The sequence below is a fragment of the Nipponia nippon genome, unplaced genomic scaffold, assembly GCF_047370975.1.
Source record: "Nipponia nippon isolate SJK-2023a ecotype South Korea unplaced genomic scaffold, ASM4737097v1 scaffold_1, whole genome shotgun sequence".
NCBI classification, from domain to species: Eukaryota; Metazoa; Chordata; class Aves; order Pelecaniformes; family Threskiornithidae; genus Nipponia; species Nipponia nippon.
Window position 1 is genome coordinate 77,415,150 of NW_028262290.1, and position 18,828 is coordinate 77,433,977.

The 18,828-nt window shown below is 45.6% G+C and overlaps 1 protein-coding gene across 1 annotated transcript; it reads left to right on the forward strand.

Moving 5' to 3' along the window:
* The first annotated feature begins 15 nt into the window (after positions 1 to 15).
* Positions 16 to 17,975, forward strand: UBE2QL1 (ubiquitin conjugating enzyme E2 QL1). Its single transcript, XM_009472061.2, has 2 exons — positions 16 to 1,470; positions 16,650 to 17,975. The coding sequence occupies exons 1-2, from the start codon at positions 598 to 600 to the stop codon at positions 16,779 to 16,781; spliced, it is 1,005 nt and encodes a 334-aa protein (XP_009470336.2). The 5' UTR covers positions 16 to 597; the 3' UTR covers positions 16,782 to 17,975.
* The last annotated feature ends 853 nt before the right edge of the window (positions 17,976 to 18,828 follow it).

The following is an 18,828-nucleotide window of genomic DNA, read 5'->3' on the forward strand; positions in this document are numbered from 1 at the left end:
CCGCCGCTGCGGGAGGGCGCGGGGGCAGGGGCTGCCGCTGCCGGCCTCTCCCCCCCTCCCCGGGGGGAGGCGCCCGGCGCGGCGCGGGGACCGGCCCGCCGGGGAGCCGCCGGCGATTGGCTCGGCCGGTGCGAGCCGAAGGTGCCGGGGGAAGCCATCTGCAGCGCAGGCGATTTCGCCCGCTCCGCCTGGGGGAAGGGGGGCTCTCCCTTGCGGCTGGTTTGGGTTTTTTCTCCTTCCTCCCCCCCTCCGTTTTGGTTTTTTTTTTTCCGCCTTTTCACGGGATCATGGCCCCGGCGGCGGGGCCGTGATGTCCCCGGGAGCAGCCCCGCTGCTGCAATGCTGCCCGCAGCAGCCCTAGCGAGGGGAGGCGTTTGAGCGGCGGCCGGCGGCCGCACGCCCTCCCCGCGGCAGCGCCGCCGCCTTTCTCTGCCCGCCGCCTGCGCCCGGGCCGCCGGGAGAGGGGCCTCGCCGCCCGCCCCGCGCCCTCCCCCCGGCCCGCCAGCAGCAAATCCGCCGACCGGGGCTTTAAATCAATAATAATAACCCCCCCCACCAACCCGTAAAGGCGAGAGGGAGAGCGGAGCCGCGCACAACATGGCCACTCTGCTGCGGAAAATCGGGCTGATCCGGCTGCACAACCGGGACACGGAGGACCCCAAGCACCACCACCACCACCGCAGCAGCAGCAGCCAGCAGGGCTCCTCGCTCCGGGGCCGGGGCAACCAGAAGAACAGCAGCAACAAGCCGCAGCCGCAGGGCCCCCCCGGGGGTGGTGGCGGCGGCGGCGGCGGCTGCAGCAGCAGCAGCAGCAGCGAGAGCAGCCCCGGGGGCCACAAGAACAAGAAGGCGCCGGAGCTGGCCAAGCAGCCCCCGCAGCCGCGCTCGGGCGGCGGCAGGGAGAAGCCGCGGGAGACGGCCAGGGAGTCCGGCGCCGGTAAGGAAGCGGCGCAGCGGCCCGGCCCCGGCTCCGGCCCCGGCCCCGGCCCCGGCCCCGGCTCCGGCTCCGGCTGCGGGTCGGGGCCGGCGCCGCTGGTGCCGCTGCCGTCGGGGTCGGGGCCGCTGGCGCCCGCGGGCCGGCAGCAGCACTGCACGCAGGTGCGGACCCGGCGGCTGATGAAGGAGCTGCAGGACATCGCGCGGCTCAGCGACCGCTTCATCTCGGTGGAGCTGGTGGACGAGAGCCTCTTCGACTGGAACGTCAAGCTGCACCAGGTGGACAAGGACTCGGTGCTGTGGCAGGACATGAAGGAGACCAACACGGAGTACATCCTGCTCAACCTCACCTTTCCCGACAACTTCCCCTTCTCGCCGCCCTTCATGAGGGTGCTCAGCCCCCGCCTGGAGAACGGCTACGTCCTCGACGGCGGAGCCATCTGCATGGAGCTGCTCACCCCCCGCGGCTGGTCCAGCGCCTACACCGTGGAGGCCGTCATGAGGCAGTTTGCCGCCAGCTTGGTCAAGGGGCAGGTAGGGGGTCCGCGGGCTCTCGCTCCGGGGTGCGTGTCTGTGTGCGTGTTTGGATGGGAACCCCACGGGGCAGCGGGGCGAGCCCCGCCTGCGGCCGGCCTTGGCCAGGCCTGGGTGACAGGTCTCCCCCGAAGACCTGGCCCCGCCGGTGGGCAGGACAGACGGACAGGCGTGTTGTGCTCTGGGGTCCCTTCTCAGGCAGGTGCGGGGGAGGCACAGGGCAGCGTGGAGGGGCAAGGAGCAGGTGCATCCAGCGCGTCCTCCCGCGTGTCTTTTGTCCCTCTACTTGGCTCTGCTGCGTGTGGCACCAGGATGTCGTGCCCGTTGCCCCCGAGGGGCACCTCCCCGCCCCCAAAGCAAAAGGGGCTCCTCAGGCTCCGGTGGGGTTTGGGATTCGGGTCCTTCGCCTGCCGCCCTTCGCCCGCTCGTCGGCCATCCTCGCTGCTCTCGGGCGCGAAGCGCAGCCGCTGGCCTGGGGCGCGACGCCGGCGCCGCTGCCCCCGGGTCTTTGTCTGGTGCTGCCCGGCGCGGCGCCCCGCGGGGAGGGGAGGCCGGCCCTGCCCCCGGCTGCGGGCACCGGGCGGAGGTGTGGCACGGGGTCGCGCCTGGAGCCGCTGCCGGAGCCGCTGGCGAAGTCGTGCCGGTTTAAAATCTCCCTGCCTGAAAGGAGCGAGTAATTTCGGGGACGTACTGCGGTTCCAGCGGCTGGATGGTGCCTGCCAGCTCTCCTCGCCGGAGGAGGTCCCCGGTTCCCCCGGCAGAGGGTCTCCTCTGAGCAGAATCAATGCGGTTTATGTTTGGGTTTTCTTTTTTTTCTTTCTCTCCTGCAGAATATGCTTAGAAGAGAAGTATTTCATAAGACGTTTTTAATAAGTGGGTAAATATTGCCGGTGAAACTCGTAGCCAGTCCTTCTTTATGGTCACTGTAGTGGGCAATACGCACATGGCTGTGCCGGGGTGATGCTCCTGGTCACTTCGCGAATGCCCTTGAAACCAGGGGACATGCACAGCTCCGCGTCTGTCAGTAAATGATGCTAAGTAACTTCTTAAATTCATATCTTGGCAAGGAGAGGGAGAAAGAGTAAATAATAACATATTTTTCATTTGCTTAAAAATGAGGTTAGTCCTGTTTGCCTCTGTGGAACTGCTTGTATGAGCAGAAGTAAAGGCTTGGTTTCTCTTAAGACAGAAAATTCATTTTGATTATTTAACAGACTCTTTTGTAAGAGGCTTTTCCTCCTTTTCCCCTGTTTGATTTGGGCCTACTGCTCCTGGTTTTTAACCAGATAGTATTTTTCTCTGCACTTCGTTTGAAGAGGTCAAGTTTCCTAGGTCACCTTGGGATATAAAAAACACCTACCAGAAAAAAAAGAGCCTTAATTTACATTGAGCCTGGGGTATGTTGAAGTTGTGTTGCTACTCTTGCCGCATCTCACTATTTGTTAACCCATCTCTTTTTATAGCGATCATATTTCTCATTATTTTAAACAAGGGTTTAGAAGGACAATGCTAAATTCACTCCGTTTTTTAACAATTCAGCATCTTTCTGCAGTATTGAATGTTGAACGCAAACTGGTTAAATGAAGGTTTACTGGGATCATAAAATGACTCAGTGAAGATGAGTACTAAATTGGTTTATTAGTAATAAATATTAAGCTATATAATCTGATAATTTTCCTCCCTAAACCACTTAAGAGATTTCCAGAAAGTAGTAGTAATTTCTGATTACAGAGGATGTTTATGTGTGCATCATTAATAAACACATTTAAAGTGCAAGAGTTTCAATAGCATTCTTCCAGAAGTTTACAAAGTTAATTATAAAAAAAGAGAATGCATGTGGGACAAAACAAAAGGCTGAAATAAATTGCTGCCAGCAACTTAGTAGTTAAATAGGTGTAACATGCACGTTTCGAAGTCCCTGAATGTGCCTTCAAAGTGGAAATGTTAATAGGTAATGCTGACAATAAATTTAATTTCTGGGTTACAGAGGTGCAGTGCGTGATGGGTTGCCAGCCTGTCATCACAGCCGGGCTCCGCGTCATGGGAGCCACGTTTCTGTAATTGCACTCCCCTCCTTATGTAATCTCGACTCCATTGCATAATAGGGCTCAAAATACGACAGGCGCTCCCCTCGCCCCGTTTCATTTTTCATTTTACAGGTAATCTACTTTTGACCGTATTTTTTTTTAAATTAAAATAAAGCCACCAAAACAGTGAAGAGCTGAGGCACTGCATTTCCCAGAGCTGCGGGGCCGGTTTTGGGTAACTCGTGCCGTGCTGTGGGTACTCTCGGTGCCTGCAAGGTGCTGTCCTGAGAAAACAGCGGTGGCTTACACCGGGTTAATCGTGTAATTTCTGGTGGCAGCCTGCACCCTGCAATAGCGTGAAATATTCAGCACGCTTGCTATTAATCAGAAAGGCTGGAAGGGCGAGGTCCATTCTCCACCACCTCAAAACGACCCCGCACAAGCAAATGGCGGCAGCCATGAGGCCGAGCGGGAGATGGGGCGCTGCCGGCGCCGGTGGGCCAACGGGGCCTTCCAGAGAAATGTCACCGGTTCACAGCGCCATGATTTAGCGTGAAATCACTGTGAATACTCGAGCCGGTGACGCATCCCGAAGCGCGCCTCGCCGGCGCGGGCGTCGGTGTGAGTAGGCAGGACTGAACTTCCCGCCAGCGTACGTTCCTCCTTTTGGCAATTCGCGTGATAAAACCGAGGTGGCTCATTTCATTCAACGTTTCTCATCAGTCCCGTTTTGCCGAGCTGGCTGTCACGCTGCTGTTCGCCGCCGGTTCTTCGGAGAGAAACGCAGCACGTCTTGTTTTGTCAGAGCTAATAGTAGCCTGTGAACATATATAGCCTTCTTTTTTTTGACAAAGTGATCAAAAAGCAGATGAAACTGACACTGAACATACATCTTCAAGCAGTCAGGATTCTTGACAAATTCGCATTTTTTTAATGGATGTCACAGACCTTTTAGCAGAGTAAAATAAAAATTGAGAGAAGTCGTTCTGACATCTCACAGGCGAAGCATTTCACTCAGGAGTTATGTCCGTAAGGAGACGTAAGCGTGCAACACAGAAATTAAGAGGTAGCGCTTTTCTGTTGCTTTTCAGCATCGCCCTTGTATGTGGGGAAACCTGGCTTCAGGTTCCCAAACCTGAGCACGTCTCCGAGGGGCTGGATTTTAAAGCAGCGTGGCTGTTCTTCCAGATTTCACCAAACAGTAACCATACGCCTCAGGTGACCTTGCTTGAGAGATGTCCTACCTTGTGGGATGCATACCCTTGCTTCCTATCACAAATCTAGTAGTGCATTTTTAGCTATTTTTTTGTCTGGAAAAAAAATGTTTAAAATGGAAGAGAGACAGTTTCTGTTTGAATGAAACAATTCAACAGTCCCAAACTACACTTCCCCCCCCCCCCCCCCAGTGTTCAAGGGAAAAAAAATGCTAATTAACAAACAAGTTAGGGTTTGGTTGGTTGGTTGCTTCAGCTATTCAGCTGAGAAAATCAATTATTCACACAGCTCTAGTCAGTATCTTGAGGGGAATTCTCAGTACATCAAAGGCCTAAGACTGTTTATCTGTCTGGGATCCAGAATCTTATTTTTAAAAACTCGGTGTTGTCCTTAACTCAACTGCAGCTTTGGTTTTAAGGGGATGACTTTGTACTTGCTTCCTGCAGTCAGCTGCTCGCTGGCTCCCGTCGGCATGGGTGAAAGCTTGCCCCTGCCGAACCCGTGAAATGGTAGCCATGAGCTGCCGCGCAGCTGGGGTGTCAGCCAAGGAGGTGGGGTGATGCTAACAAAATAATTTAAATACCAGTTGTTTGTTGTCCTGGAGGCAACTGTTCAACATGCCTGTCCAGGCAGAGCTTCCCATGTCTGTCTGTCTATCCAGGCTGTGGAAGTGGCCCGTTGAGCATTATTCCTTCTTAGCAGCACCCTTTAAAGTGGTTTATTGATAATTGGAGAGATTTAAAAATGAGTGTGTTGCTCACTGCTTCCTGATAACAGGGCCATTGTCACAATAGTATTGACAACCGAAGGAAGGAAGGGGGAACAGTGCCGGTCCTAGGAGAGTGATGAAACGGCGGGAGGTTCATCGTGGCTCTCCGTGAGTAACGCACGCAGCTGAGGCCAGCGCCCGTGTTTCAGGGAGGAGTCGTTGCTCTCGTTTGAAAACATGGCGGGTGACATGGTCCCAAGTGAAAAGGAGCAGACTTTGTCCAAAAGTGGGAGAGGATTTTGTGTCCTCTAATAGACATGTTGTTTCTCACTGGAGACGAGTGATTTGACGTTGATTTGGTGGAAGTTTAAAAGACGACAAAGCTATGTATGCCAATGTCCAAATAATGCATCAGGAATGTTTTATTTTCTTGAGAACAACACAGCTGCACCTGATGCCATGAGAACTTTGGGCTTAAGCTTGCAGTAGTGTTGACCAGTAGCAGCCTCGTCCTCCTTTTTATGAGTCCCTGTTCTCTCTGTGGAGGCTGGGGACAGGACTGCCAGCCAAAGGCAGCTCTCAGGTAACGTGACTCTGCAGATTATGTCATGGAAAAAGTTCTTTGTTTTGAGGAAAATGCCCCCTTATTCTTCCAGTGAATAGAAGAAGCATAAAAATTTTGTCAGGACATACTAAAATAGGAACAGGGAACCCCTAGTTAGGAGTGCTTTTGCTGTGGTGGTCTTCTGTATAACAATTTAAATAAAAAAAATATAATTTATAACTAAGATTTCATTTTCTATAGGAAAATTTCCTAAATTCAAATAAAATGTGTTGGTATATAGTACTTTCATACCACATATTCTAATATTAGAAATACCTCAGTGGAATCCCGTTAGTTTGCTTCAAGAGGTATGTGCCTTCTATGACCATGGGACTGATTTATCTTTCCATTTGAAAAATGCAAGTATCCCAGCTGACTTCTACCAGATTGAAACAAGAGAAACTGGGATTATTTTATGAAAAACAGATACAGAAGGTAGCAGTTAATCATAGTCTAAATTGTCCCCTCTTCGTCCTTTCAAACAAAAGTATGAGTGAGCAGATAGCAGATGGGACTTGCATGGTGTCCAGGAGGTCAGCAGACTCCAGATCTTTCAAGTATGTATAGCAGAAATTAATTGCAAATCCATGGGTTTTCATACTCCAGATGCTGGGTTTGAGGACTGTAGCCATGAATAAATCAGCTAATCTCAAAGGCTGCAGAAGTGTATAGAGAACACAGTGGTCTCTGAATTATTTGGAGCCATTGTATCGTATTAGGGCCTTAAAAAATAAAACCGGTTTGCTTTTTGCTTTCGATTAGTTGCCTGAGCAAATGATGCCAGTTATCATCAAGGGAAGAAATGTTGCTTTAGGTCCACGGTTGAAAAACACATTGACTTATATACGAAGATTACAGGGGAGACAAAGAATGTATTATGGGGCTTGTTCGCCATGAAAAGGTATAAATGCTGGGCCAAAGAGGTAACAAAGAATATTGTTTAGCTGCAGAAGAACATCAGATGTATTGGCCTTCTAAGATTTCTCTTTTATTGCAATTGAGAAACCTAGGATTTTCAAGCTGAAGTTTAAGTGGGAGCATGTATATTTGCTATGTTGAGATGCTGGGACTGATGAATGGGCTGCAAAAAGCAGTGTTCATGTGTACTCTGATATATTGCTGTTCTGACTATCCGCTATTATTATGCAAATATATTCTACTGAGAGGAATGAAGACACAGGGATTCCAACTCATTGAAGTAGGAGGCTGTTTTTAATTCTTTTAAAAAGCGGGGGGAACATAATCTCCATTTTACCCCTTCAAAGCATAAAAAGGAAAATTTTAAAATACTTTCAGCTATCATCCTTAGTGTTAAAATAGTCATCAAATAACGTAAATCACTAAACTGAAACAAACTGCTTATTTTAAAACATGCTTTTATGGCAGGTAGAACTGCTTCTTTGTGGCAATACTTGGCTGATCTCCTAAACAAGAATTTAAAAGAATTGCCGCATTGGATCGTAAGAAAATTGAATTTGCTCAAAAGAGCAAGATTCTTCTTCCCTGAATTATGAAAGAAGTCCCCATTTTCTTCAGTGAAAGTGTTCGGATACAGAGAACTGTGTAGCATTTGGGTGTTTTGTCAGATACTTTGTTGAAGAATTGTATTTTTTCAAATGCAGAAAGCCTAGTCCCGAGGGGTGACGTTGTGTCCTCCTGGAGGAGTAACCTAAACAACCCACTTTCTATTGTGAGGAAGATTTACTCCTCCTTGTACAGGCTAGCCTTGAAAATATGCAGGTTTCCTAGCATCTACACAATGCCCAGGGATTTCCATGCATGACCAGAGACTTCCACGTCAAAGATCGGTAACTCCACTGCCATTCTGGTCCTTGTATTGCAAGAATCTTATTGCCAGGTGTGGTCTGAAGCATGTGCCCTGAATGGGCCATCTGCTTTCACAAGGTGGGACGTTGGTTAAGTAACGTCATATCAGCTGCGTTTCTTTTCCCATCTAAGGGAGTGATGGGCTAATGAAAGTCAGTGAAGATCTCTTCTTTTCCTTGACATACTCAATCCTTCACATGCAGTTTCCAGTTTACAAATTATCTTCTCCTGTAACTGTCAAAAAAGGTAATGCTGACATTAGGCACAAAGGGAGATGGGAGGATAGAAGGATTGCCAGGTGCAATTACTCCGCGGTTAAACAGGGAGAACTTCAGGGGCTGCGGTGATTATGCTGTCTGAATGGCTCAAAATATGTCTTAAATTTAATGTGCACAGGATCCAGTTGTCTCTCTTGTAAATGGAATACCAGGTTTCTGCTGAGTAACATCGTGTTTTTGAAAAGCTTGTGGCTTGTGGCTGGTCTGAGTCGTGCTCCACAGAGTCATTTCTAGAGGGTGCTGAGCACTCCACAGCGTTGGTCTTTAACTCTGTCTGGAAACAGCGGTAATTGAATAGATCCTGGAAGCTGCAGGACAAGCTGCGTGGGAAGGACATGGTACTGTTAACCTAACCTGGCTGGCCATGAAACCAGCACTGTGCTGGGAATTGAAAGAGCGTAAGCTAGGGAGAAGCGTAGGTGTGCTTTGATGAAAATGAATTTGCAGTCCCTGTTGGTCTGCGTGAAACAGGTAAGTGGGCACCACACTTAAGACATGCAGGTGATTCCTCTTCTCTAAGAGGATCAAGGTGCCAGTCTGATTTGCCCCATTGCAGTTAAAAGTCAAAAAGAGGAGTGGTACATCAAGTGTGCCTGTCCTCAGCCATGTGTGGCAGGTACATGCCTGCCTTGTGCACGTGCAGAGTCTGTCCTTGGAAAACGTCTTTTTATCTGCTTCATGATTTTGTGCGTGCTGTTGAAATCGATGATCCTCATTGATTTAATCCTCTTCTGCGCAGGCTCTCCAAAACCCCTGGAACTTCTGCAGTGACTCCTTGATAGAGTTACAAGTCAGTCACAATCCCAAATCTGCATTCAAAGACAAGTGAAAATAAACCTGAGGAAGGAAGAGTAAGCCTGTGTTATGAAATGGCCTGGAGCTCAGATGCTTCTCATAGCCAGGCTTTATGAGTTGTGGAATGACTAGATACTATTTCTCCTGTTTCTAGGTTTGTGTTACAAATGGTAACAAACCCCTAGCTGCAGTAAGAAGCGTAGAGCTCATTCCCATAATACGTGCCCATAAAAAAACCTAAAGCATCACAGAGGAAATTGATGCTACTAAATTTTCAAATTTTCTATGAATTTCTAGAAATGTCAAATTTTCTATAAATTTTAGAAGATGATTATTTCTGTTAAAATATACCTAGTGTTGAAGTGTTCTATAATTATTGGGGGGGAGGATATTTCACAGTTAGAGCATATAGGCTGAGGAGAGGTGATCCGAGTTCAGCTTCCAGGTTTTGCCACTGACTTCAGGTGCAGTCATGGGCAAGTCATATAACATCACTATATTCCTCTTTCCCACCTTTGAAGTACAGATAATCCTCTTTCCAAAGGTCATTTGAGGATACGCACTTAAAGCACTCAGAAGTGGGGGCTCTATGAGTAAATGTCCATGTGCATCAGTAGAAACATGTCGTAGTCAAGAGTTTGACACATTTGTATAAATAGCAGGGGAAAAAGCGCATCGGCTTGTGACTCTGATCTTACCAAATTTGGTCTTAACTCGATTAAATGTTCCCAGAGGTAGTCTGCTTTTTACTCCTGTTTCTTTTTTAGCATGGTGAAACTTCGAGAAATGTGGAGATAGACATTGTTGTCTGGGCTGTAGCTCCTTCGTCTTTACAGCCTATCATAAAGGATGGTTTGCTTTGCTTTGGTTGGGTTTGCACCCATGGCTGTGTTTAACTTGGGTAACTTCAGGTTCCTGATGTGGAGGACCTGTGGGCTGATGCAAAGAGGGGCTGTCATGCTCCCAGCCTCTTCATCTGGACTTGCCCTCATTAACTCTGCTGGCACCTGATTCCACAGAGAGGTAGTCCAGGGAGCTCAGCAGAAGACTGAAAGAGAAAACGTCCCTTTATCATCTAGACTAGCCCATTTGATGGCAGGGAACAGGGACCATCTCCTTTGGCAGAAGCCCACCATGTTGCAAGATGGAACCTTCGGCCTTGGAGATACTAGAGGCACCTTCCAAGAATGTGGTCGGCTGCCGAAATTGTCTTGCTCTTTTGCCAATGCAGAGTCTGTACTACCTGTAAAATGCAGGAAGAGGGTTTCTTAACCCTCGTCTGTACTGAAATCATGCTGCTGACTCTGGGCTGACGTTAGGGAAAAGCGAGGAAGAGCAGCGCAGTGCTCCATAGCTGTCAAACAGGGATTGAGGCTGTACGTGTTCGTATCGATTAAGAGCTACTTGCACCAGGCTGCACACAGATGAGTAAGCGTTAATAATTACTCAGCTGGAACTCAGATTTCTTTTTCCTGGACAAAGAACAGTCACACTCCCAGAAGGAGCAATTTATAGGATGCTTTCAAGCCGGAACTTGCTGAGTTTTCACTTCTTTGTATGGATTATTCTTAAAAAGGAGACCAAAAAAGGCGTGGAAACACTGCTTCAGAAATTACACATTTGCAAGAAAACATCCCATTTTTAATTCACTTATGCTGCAACATTAACAGTATTTGTCTGAATCATTTTCTATACTGCTTTGTTTTAGCTACAGCTAATAATTATATATAGTGCAATATAAATTGTGTGCAGTTTTTGAGACATGATTAACTGTGCCTCATCAGTACATGAAGGAAAAAAATTGTAAACGATGTAATTGGGAGGAGAGACTGTGTATATTGCACTCTAACAGTGATGTTGTGACACATTGCAATCATTGCACTGAGAGCATGACAGTAGCTTACTTTAGCATTGCTCTACTTTTGAATGCTTCTCTAAAGCCAGTGGAAATATTTTTCTCTGAAAACTTGTTTAAATATTCTAGAATAAGACCGGTTCAGGCTTAAGCACTGTATTCCTCTGTTACTTATCAGAAAAGATTTGAGTATGTTTGCATAGTATGCGGCTTTGAACAGTTGAGGCCCAAAGCCATTAGTCGCTGGCACATTTGTGGAACATATTATGTACTGGAGACTCATAGTGTGCTCCAGCTCTTAGAAAATCCACAGTTTTTGCATCATCCATGGAGAAGCCTGGGACAACCGACTTGGAAAATGGGCATATCCTTGTGGGTCTCCTCCCTGTCTTTGGAGGGATCACCACAGATGCAGTGTGTGGCGCAGTGACTGCCTACTGCCTTTTGTGTACCTCTCTAAACCTTTGTTTGTTTTCCATCTCTTGACATTTACCTAGAAGTGGGTCACTAGAGCCTGCTATAGAGATCTTTTAAGAGATGAAGAGAGAAAATGAAGTTGTACCCATGTACCCTTATGCTGGCTTAAATGATGGGCCACATTTAGCCCCATGTGCGGAAGGCAGGTATGATTTGCCCTTGGAAGACCAACCTTGAGTTATTTGCATATCGAGGATTAAGGAAAGAAATGCAGGGCTGAGGAGTTTGCCTTAAGACCAGTGCTAGCAGCGTGAAGGGTTGCCTGCTTCTGAGTCTATTAGCTGTGTACTGTTTGCAATGAATACAACTTTTTGTTAACCAGTCCAGGAAAAAAAGTCTGGATGTGTCTGAAGGGTTTGCTTGGAGACATGTGGCACAGGGGCTTGCGCTGTTTCCAGAATAACCTCAGTCCTCTAAGGGCTGGTGACTCCATACAATAAATCTCTGAAAATCTGGGGCCTAGTAACACAGGGACTTGCATCAGGAGAGGACTGAGCACAACCTTGAAGGATTCAGGACCTGGCTATGCAGTGCCACAGCTGACCTGTGTTGGCAGTTCAGCTCCAAGTATCTAAGTTGGACTTAGAGACCTCCATAGGTGCCTTCCAGCCAACACTTCGTTGATTGTATGGTCCTGTGAAAGGCTGGCCACCGTTATGTGGTCCTGTCCTTCCAGGTAGTGCCAAAAGTGATACAAAATGGAAGCACACCTGATGCTGTGTGCTATGCCAAAACCGTTGGGTTTTGGTCTGGAAGCTACTATCGTTGGTTTGACAAGAGAGAGAAATCCCTTTATCGCTGCCAAAAAAATCCCCTTGAGGCCATCCTGATGCTAGAAATACCAGAAGAAATGTCAGGACTGTTTTTCATGACACACAGGTCAGACGTGGGCAGATACATGGTTGTAGTGGGATTACAGGGCTAAAGAGCTTCAGGCTTCATATTTGGTATCTGTGTACAGGACTTAACTCTGTCTTCGAAGTGCTTCGTGACATGGTGTTGATGGGGAAGAAAAGATGGCACATTGCTGATAAAGATACTGAAGGACTTCAAAGGGCTATTAGATGTTGAGTTGAATATTTTTGAGGATGCGCTTCAGGGTCACTGATTCTCAAGGAGAGGACAGGCTGATGCGTTGATGATTGTGGAAGAACGTGGAGACTACTGTGGCATCACTGAGAAGTAGAAAAGCTCCCAGTTTTGCCCACAGTGGTCTGTAAATATGGGTGCCAAATCACATGTGAGATTTACCTCGGGTCTTTTGCTGAATATGGAGGGAGAGAGTGGTCCCTAGGTATGGCCGCGGTCCTGAGAAGGACATGCACAGCAGACTGTGCTCCAGGAGGTCTTTCTCCTAGCAGTTATCAGGGTTGGATACACTGATTCCTTACCAGCTATTTGTTCGAACTTATTAGTTTGGGCAAAGCGTCGATGAGTGGCATGCAATTGCTCCCCATGCCACACAAACTAGGCGCAGTAGGAGCACAAGGGAGTGAGGAGGCTGCGTGCAGCACATGTCCCCCTTCATTTCAGCATGGCTGTGTAAACCAGTTGGATGCTGTGGCATTACTTTCACCTTTCATATGTTTTTAGCTTGTTAAAATTATATCTTGGTAAGTACATGAAGTCACAGCAGATGGCAAAATCTGAAATGTTCTCTCCAACTCTTTATTTTAATTAGGCTTTCAGTTATCCCTTTATGAAAAGCACTCTGTGAGTGTCTGAAAGTATTGCAAGTATTTAAATAAGCTCCTGGTGTGACTTCTCAGAGCTAAAGTCGACATTAATATCTTCATGAAAGGCTTTCTTGTGTTTTCTCTTTTGTTTTTAATCTTTTGTGGAATGTTTTGATCTTGTTCAGATACCGGTTTGATATCTTTTCTTGATTTGGTGCTGGGCACATCAAAACATTGGTCATGCAAATGATTTGTATTCCTTACCATGGCAGTAGAGACGTGCATGGTTTAGAGATTGGTCAAAATGCAGTTGTGCACAATTGAGCTATGGCCAGCGCTGTATTTACATACTGTATTTACCATATTTATCATATTTACAGAATGCAGCAGCTCATAGTCTCCTGACCAGAGTTGAAATGACTGCATGCTTAAGTAGCAGTCTGAAAAGAAACTGTAGTCAGAGCTGGTAACAGTGCCTGTTAAAATGTTTGACACTTTCTTTTATAATTGTGTCCAAAACGCCGTTTTTTAGTTAAACTTGGGAAGAGTTTTGTGGGAATGGCAAAAAGCTAAAAATCATTAAGACCGTAGATACCACCCGAGTATAGACTCAAAAGCATCTGAACTGTGTTGGCTGAAATTCCACCCTTCTTTCTTTTTATCTTAGGTTTACTTGAGGCACCAAAAAGGGAAACTTTCAGTCCACGAGGTTAAATTTTATCCAAATTATAAACACCTGGCAGGATATTGGTTAATAAGAGACAGTGCTAACCATGCCACCCATAGTTTCTGTATAAACATAGAAATACATGGGCTACAGTGGGGTAGAATTAGCTGGTCTTTGATGATGCAGTTTACGTACAACCTGCATATGGTACCAGAATGCGTTTTAGAAGAGGATTTAATGATCCGTTACATTAATAACAAAGAAGTATGAGAATAATCTCATAGAACGATGCTCATTGCATCTGCTGTGGCTCCAGTAACATTTTAGATGATGCGATGATATTCACTGCTTTATTGCAACACCAAAGAATTCTTATTTTCCTGATTTGAAAGCAGTAAGTAGCTGACACTGAACATGAGTGATAGCTGTTCTCAACGCAAAGATCCTATTTCTAGGTACAGATTTGTATTAATACTTTGATAAAGCTGTGGAAGACATGGATCATACTGTGCTAGGTGCTGCGCACACAATTCAGAAAGATATCAAAGCCTTAAATAATAAAAAATAATACGTGTAAGACAAGAGATGGCAAATGGACCTAATCCAGAAATTAAGTAGTAGAGTAAGTTTACATTTACTTTCAAAAATATTTCAGCAGTGAGATTCTGAGGACAGCATTTCCTGTGCTGATTTCATCTTCTGTTGCCCTTCGCTTTATCTTTTCCTATGTTTCTCTAAGTATGCTTCCAACAAAAGCTCGGATTAGGAAGAAAATACAAAACATGTTTTGTACCAACAAAAATACTCCTGCAGGATATTTAAGATAATTAGTCAAGAGATTTTAAAAACGTTACCCAGTTTTATTTAATTATTCCTTGTCACAACTAAAAAGGAACATTTTCTAAGAAAATTTATTAGCGGGGTTAAATCGAGTACCATTCAGATCATCCTTATTTGGGAAACATTAATTGCCAGATTAGTATGGAGACGGGGAAGGTGTCTTGCTGTTTAGTCTATCAAGGGGTATTTAAAGAGGAAATACATTGCTAGTCTGTAAATGGCAACTAGGGAGAAAGGCGAGGAAAAGCATCGAAAGATAAAAATAGCTATTTTTGTGAAAACCAAATGGGTATAAATTGGCTGTGAATAAATCAAGGTGGGAATTAGAGGCTCTTCCCAATCTTTAGTTAAGGTAGGCTCTGAAAGAGAAGTCGAACCACACAGAAAAATGACTTATTAAAACAGGAGTAGGAAGCAGCTTTTGTATCTATCTCATGTGTCCATAGTTTTGTTATAATAGGAGCAGCACTGAACACAAAAGCATATCTGTGCAATATTGTGACAGCTTTCTAGAACGAAATCATTTGTCCACACTGCAGACTAATCTTACTCATTTTAGTCTGTAAAAATAACTTTGATACTCCGAGGACAGAGAGTTTTTTGTTTTCTTTTTTCCCCTTTTTTCCCCCTCCATATACCTGATTGTTTTCTCAGTATTATTTGTTGCATGCGATTATGAATGACAGTTTTCGGTTTAAGTTCCAAATTGACGGTAAAACATGGGAGGCAAAAGGTGCAGCCTGATGCATCATTTTGAGCAAAAGAATGGAAAAAATGATAACATACTAACTTGGTTCTTAATAATTGTAACACTGTAATATGGTATCTGCTCATCAAATACCATTTATTCTAAAAAAGGCTTCAAGTGCAGTCTATCAAACAGTTATTAAAATTATTAGACTTGTTACTTTAATAAACTTCTATTTTGTGACAAATCCAATAGGCATAAATACTTTAAAGGGTATTATTGCTGTAGAGTGGAATAAATCTACAGCTCTATTTCTTTCTTGTGGCTCTGTTAGTAATTGATATGGACCGGTGTGAAAAATAAGGTGAGCTATTAATAACTCAGTAAATGTCTCTGTTGCCAAACAAGGATTTGAAATTACATACTGCTGTGCATTGAGAGGTAATATTTAATTGCAAAGTAATAAAGATGCAGTATGTTTAAATGTATATATGTTCATTTATTATCAAACTTTTCCTGAAGGGGTAATAAACAAATGAGAATTTTTTATGTAGGTTGGAAGGAAGTTGGTTTTAAGGTGCTCGTGCCTTTAAGAAACGCCAGAGCTATTTGTTTCTCATGGGTCGGATTAGAAGAAGAATGGAGTGTGTTTCGTGGGATGGATGTAATTTTTAGTGACGCTCTACGTTGGCAGTGGGGTGTGGGGGGTGAGATATGGGTAGCCCTGAGACGTAGCATGCAGAAATGCTCCGCTTTTATGATGGTTCTCAGGGTCATCGACTCCGTGATACTCACACCTCAGACTATATTATGAGCATGGCATCAAAATTGGTTTGAAACCTCTTTCCGCCTCCCCAGCCCCCAGCTGGTACCTCGGCACCCTTTGCAGCAGCCCGCCTCCTTCTCCACCCACAGCCGCTGGCCTGGGAGGACCAGGGGGGCCAGGGGGTGGCTGGGGAGCCCCTTCCTCTCCAGCGGCTGAAAAGGGCCACGGGGACGCTCACAAAACCGCCCTGTTCCCGGGAGCCGGTGGGAAGCGGCTCCCCGTCGTGCCGAGGCGCCGTTTCTGTGGCGTATGTGCGTGCTCCTCGCGGTCCCTGCCTGCTTAGGGCTGCACCCCTGACCGTACAGGGCGGGCGTGAGGGTCTGCGCCCCAAATGCTTTATGGTAGAGGTCCCTTCATTTGTTTGCAGGGGTCCCTGCTCAGCAGAGAGGGAGGCGAGCCATGCGGCACGGCTGCAGCAGCAGCCGCTGGTTGCTGCATGCAGGGCAGCGTGCCAGCACAGGGGCTCGCTGGGAAGAAATAGCCCGGCAGATGTCTTTTTTTCTTCTTTTTTTTTAAAAACTGCATATCATTTTTAATCATCTCTAATAACGTATTTGCCTGCCCCAGTTTGGGAACTCTGCTTTCTGGTACCTGTAAGTGAATGCCTCTTGGCCTAAGGCGTTGAAAAGTTAAGCTGTGGTTTCCAGCTGCGTGTTCACGTGCTTAATGAAGGTTTTCTTTTTTGTTTGGTGCAGGGCCGTATCTGCAGAAAAGCTGGCAAATCAAAAAAGTCATTCAGTCGAAAGGAAGCTGAAGCAACATTTAAGAGTTTGGTGAAGACCCATGAAAAATATGGGTGGGTGACCCCGCCCGTCTCTGATGGCTGATGTTAGCAACCTGCACTTGACAAAAATGCTGAACAAAAGTACTGTGACATCTCCTCAGTGCTGTACACCACCCATCCTTTTCTACTTCAGCTTCAGTTACATACCATGAATGTCAAGGAGACATCTAAGTTATTTATGAACAGATGTGTTTACAGAGGGAGAGAAAAAAAAAATGCTGTGTAGGATTATATTTCAAGACTGGAGAATGGTCATCATTGAAGTCACTTGAGCGGATGCTGAGATTGCGTCATTTGCCCCCATACAGCCCACATTGTCTTCAGCTTCTTTCCATGACAGCAGCACCAAACAGCAGTACTGGAAAGTCTATCCATTACTGCTCAGTTCATTTAAATGTAAATGAAACAGTTAATATTTAATAGGGAAGCAGTGCATTGCAGGTACATGTTTGCTGTGCTGTTTATCTTTGTCTCCTAGCAGGTCAACATAACTTGAAGATTTGTCTTTATGTGGAACTGTGGTCTGCTGTGACTAAATTTAGACCTCATTTGTGCTCTATATATGACCTTTAATTCATAAATGAAACCAGAATTAAAATGCTGAAAGGTCCTAGTGTTGAAAAATTATTAAGTGGAATCACCCAACCGGTTACAATGTGCTATCTATGCTGATATTGTGATGTGCTGTTCAGAAATAAACCAGTGCAGTTAGCTGAAGGTTAGGTGGGTTTTTTAAACACATCCACACCAGGGCTCGGCGTGGTCGGTGGTAGCAGAACCATTATCACCCTGCCGGTACCTTCTGCAGTAGCATGTGGCCTGTCAGTTCCTCAAAATGGCAAAACAAACGAATGGAAATGGACAAAGCGACCTTAAAAATTTATCTGCTTAATTTTAAAATGACATGACAGTAACAGAGTAAAAATTTTCAAGGCAAATGGAACATGGTTTGTAAGATGATTTGCATGACTGGAATTTTCTTTTTTATTTTCACTCAATAGACATTGTATGTACTTAGAGCCCAGTATCTGAGAAAACCTACTGTTGTATATAAATGTCCTATTATTTAATCATTAAGATTTAAGTTTTCTGGTAAACAAACTGAAAAAAACTTTCTAAGGGACTCCATAAAAGCTGAAGGTAATGTTTAGAATGGTATAAGAAAAAGCATTAAAAATGTGGATTCTGAATGGAAAATCGTATTGGACACATGCTGAATAAAATCACCAGTATCATTTCTGTTGCCTCAGGAATTCAATCATTTTGGCCAACTTTTGTATTAAAAGTAATAGGTTTTCTACTGTGAAATTCTAGGCGCTTTATAGATATATCTGTTGTGGCAATGTTTTAATTGGAAGCAAGACAGTATCGATTGTAAGACTAATTTGGAGGGGGGAGGGAGGTAAGCATTTGAAAACACTTTCCTTTCTATGGCTAACACAAGACCAAATCGAAATGGTTGACCAGTTTCTCTTTGTGTTACAGCAAGAGTGGACACTGTACAGAGAGTTTTGGGGTTTGGAGTTTGATTTAAAACTACACACAGTGGAGAAGAACAAAAGAGTAATGAAGGACAAAGGAGTTCGAACGCAAGCGAAGAAGCAGCACAGCAGATACTTGTGCAAAAACGCTGCTCAGTTTATAGCTGCTTTGCCAGTGTAGCTCTTTGCCAGCTAGATAGGGAGAAAAATAATTAAACCCGTCATCAAAATGGTTACGCGGGTCAGAGCCACTCAGTTTTGTGGGCATGGCTGGTTTCTTACACGTCTTATCTCCACTAGCTGCCTCTTCTCTTTCTCCTCTGACCATTTGTGGTACCCACCTGGTGTGCCTTATCTCACTTATAAATGGAAATGCTTCGTACCACAAATCTGCACAGATCTTGCTGTGATTTATCTCACCCTGCTTTATACTTGGAGATGATGCTATAATTAATGTGTATATACTTTTCTCCTCAAACTGTGTATCAATTCTGTGCATCCAGCAGCAGAATGTGTCTTTTGAGTGAGGAATAACATTTTGAGTAATTTATTTACTCAGGTTTATAAATATTTTCTTGCTATCCTTTATCAAAGAGGAAACTCGTATGT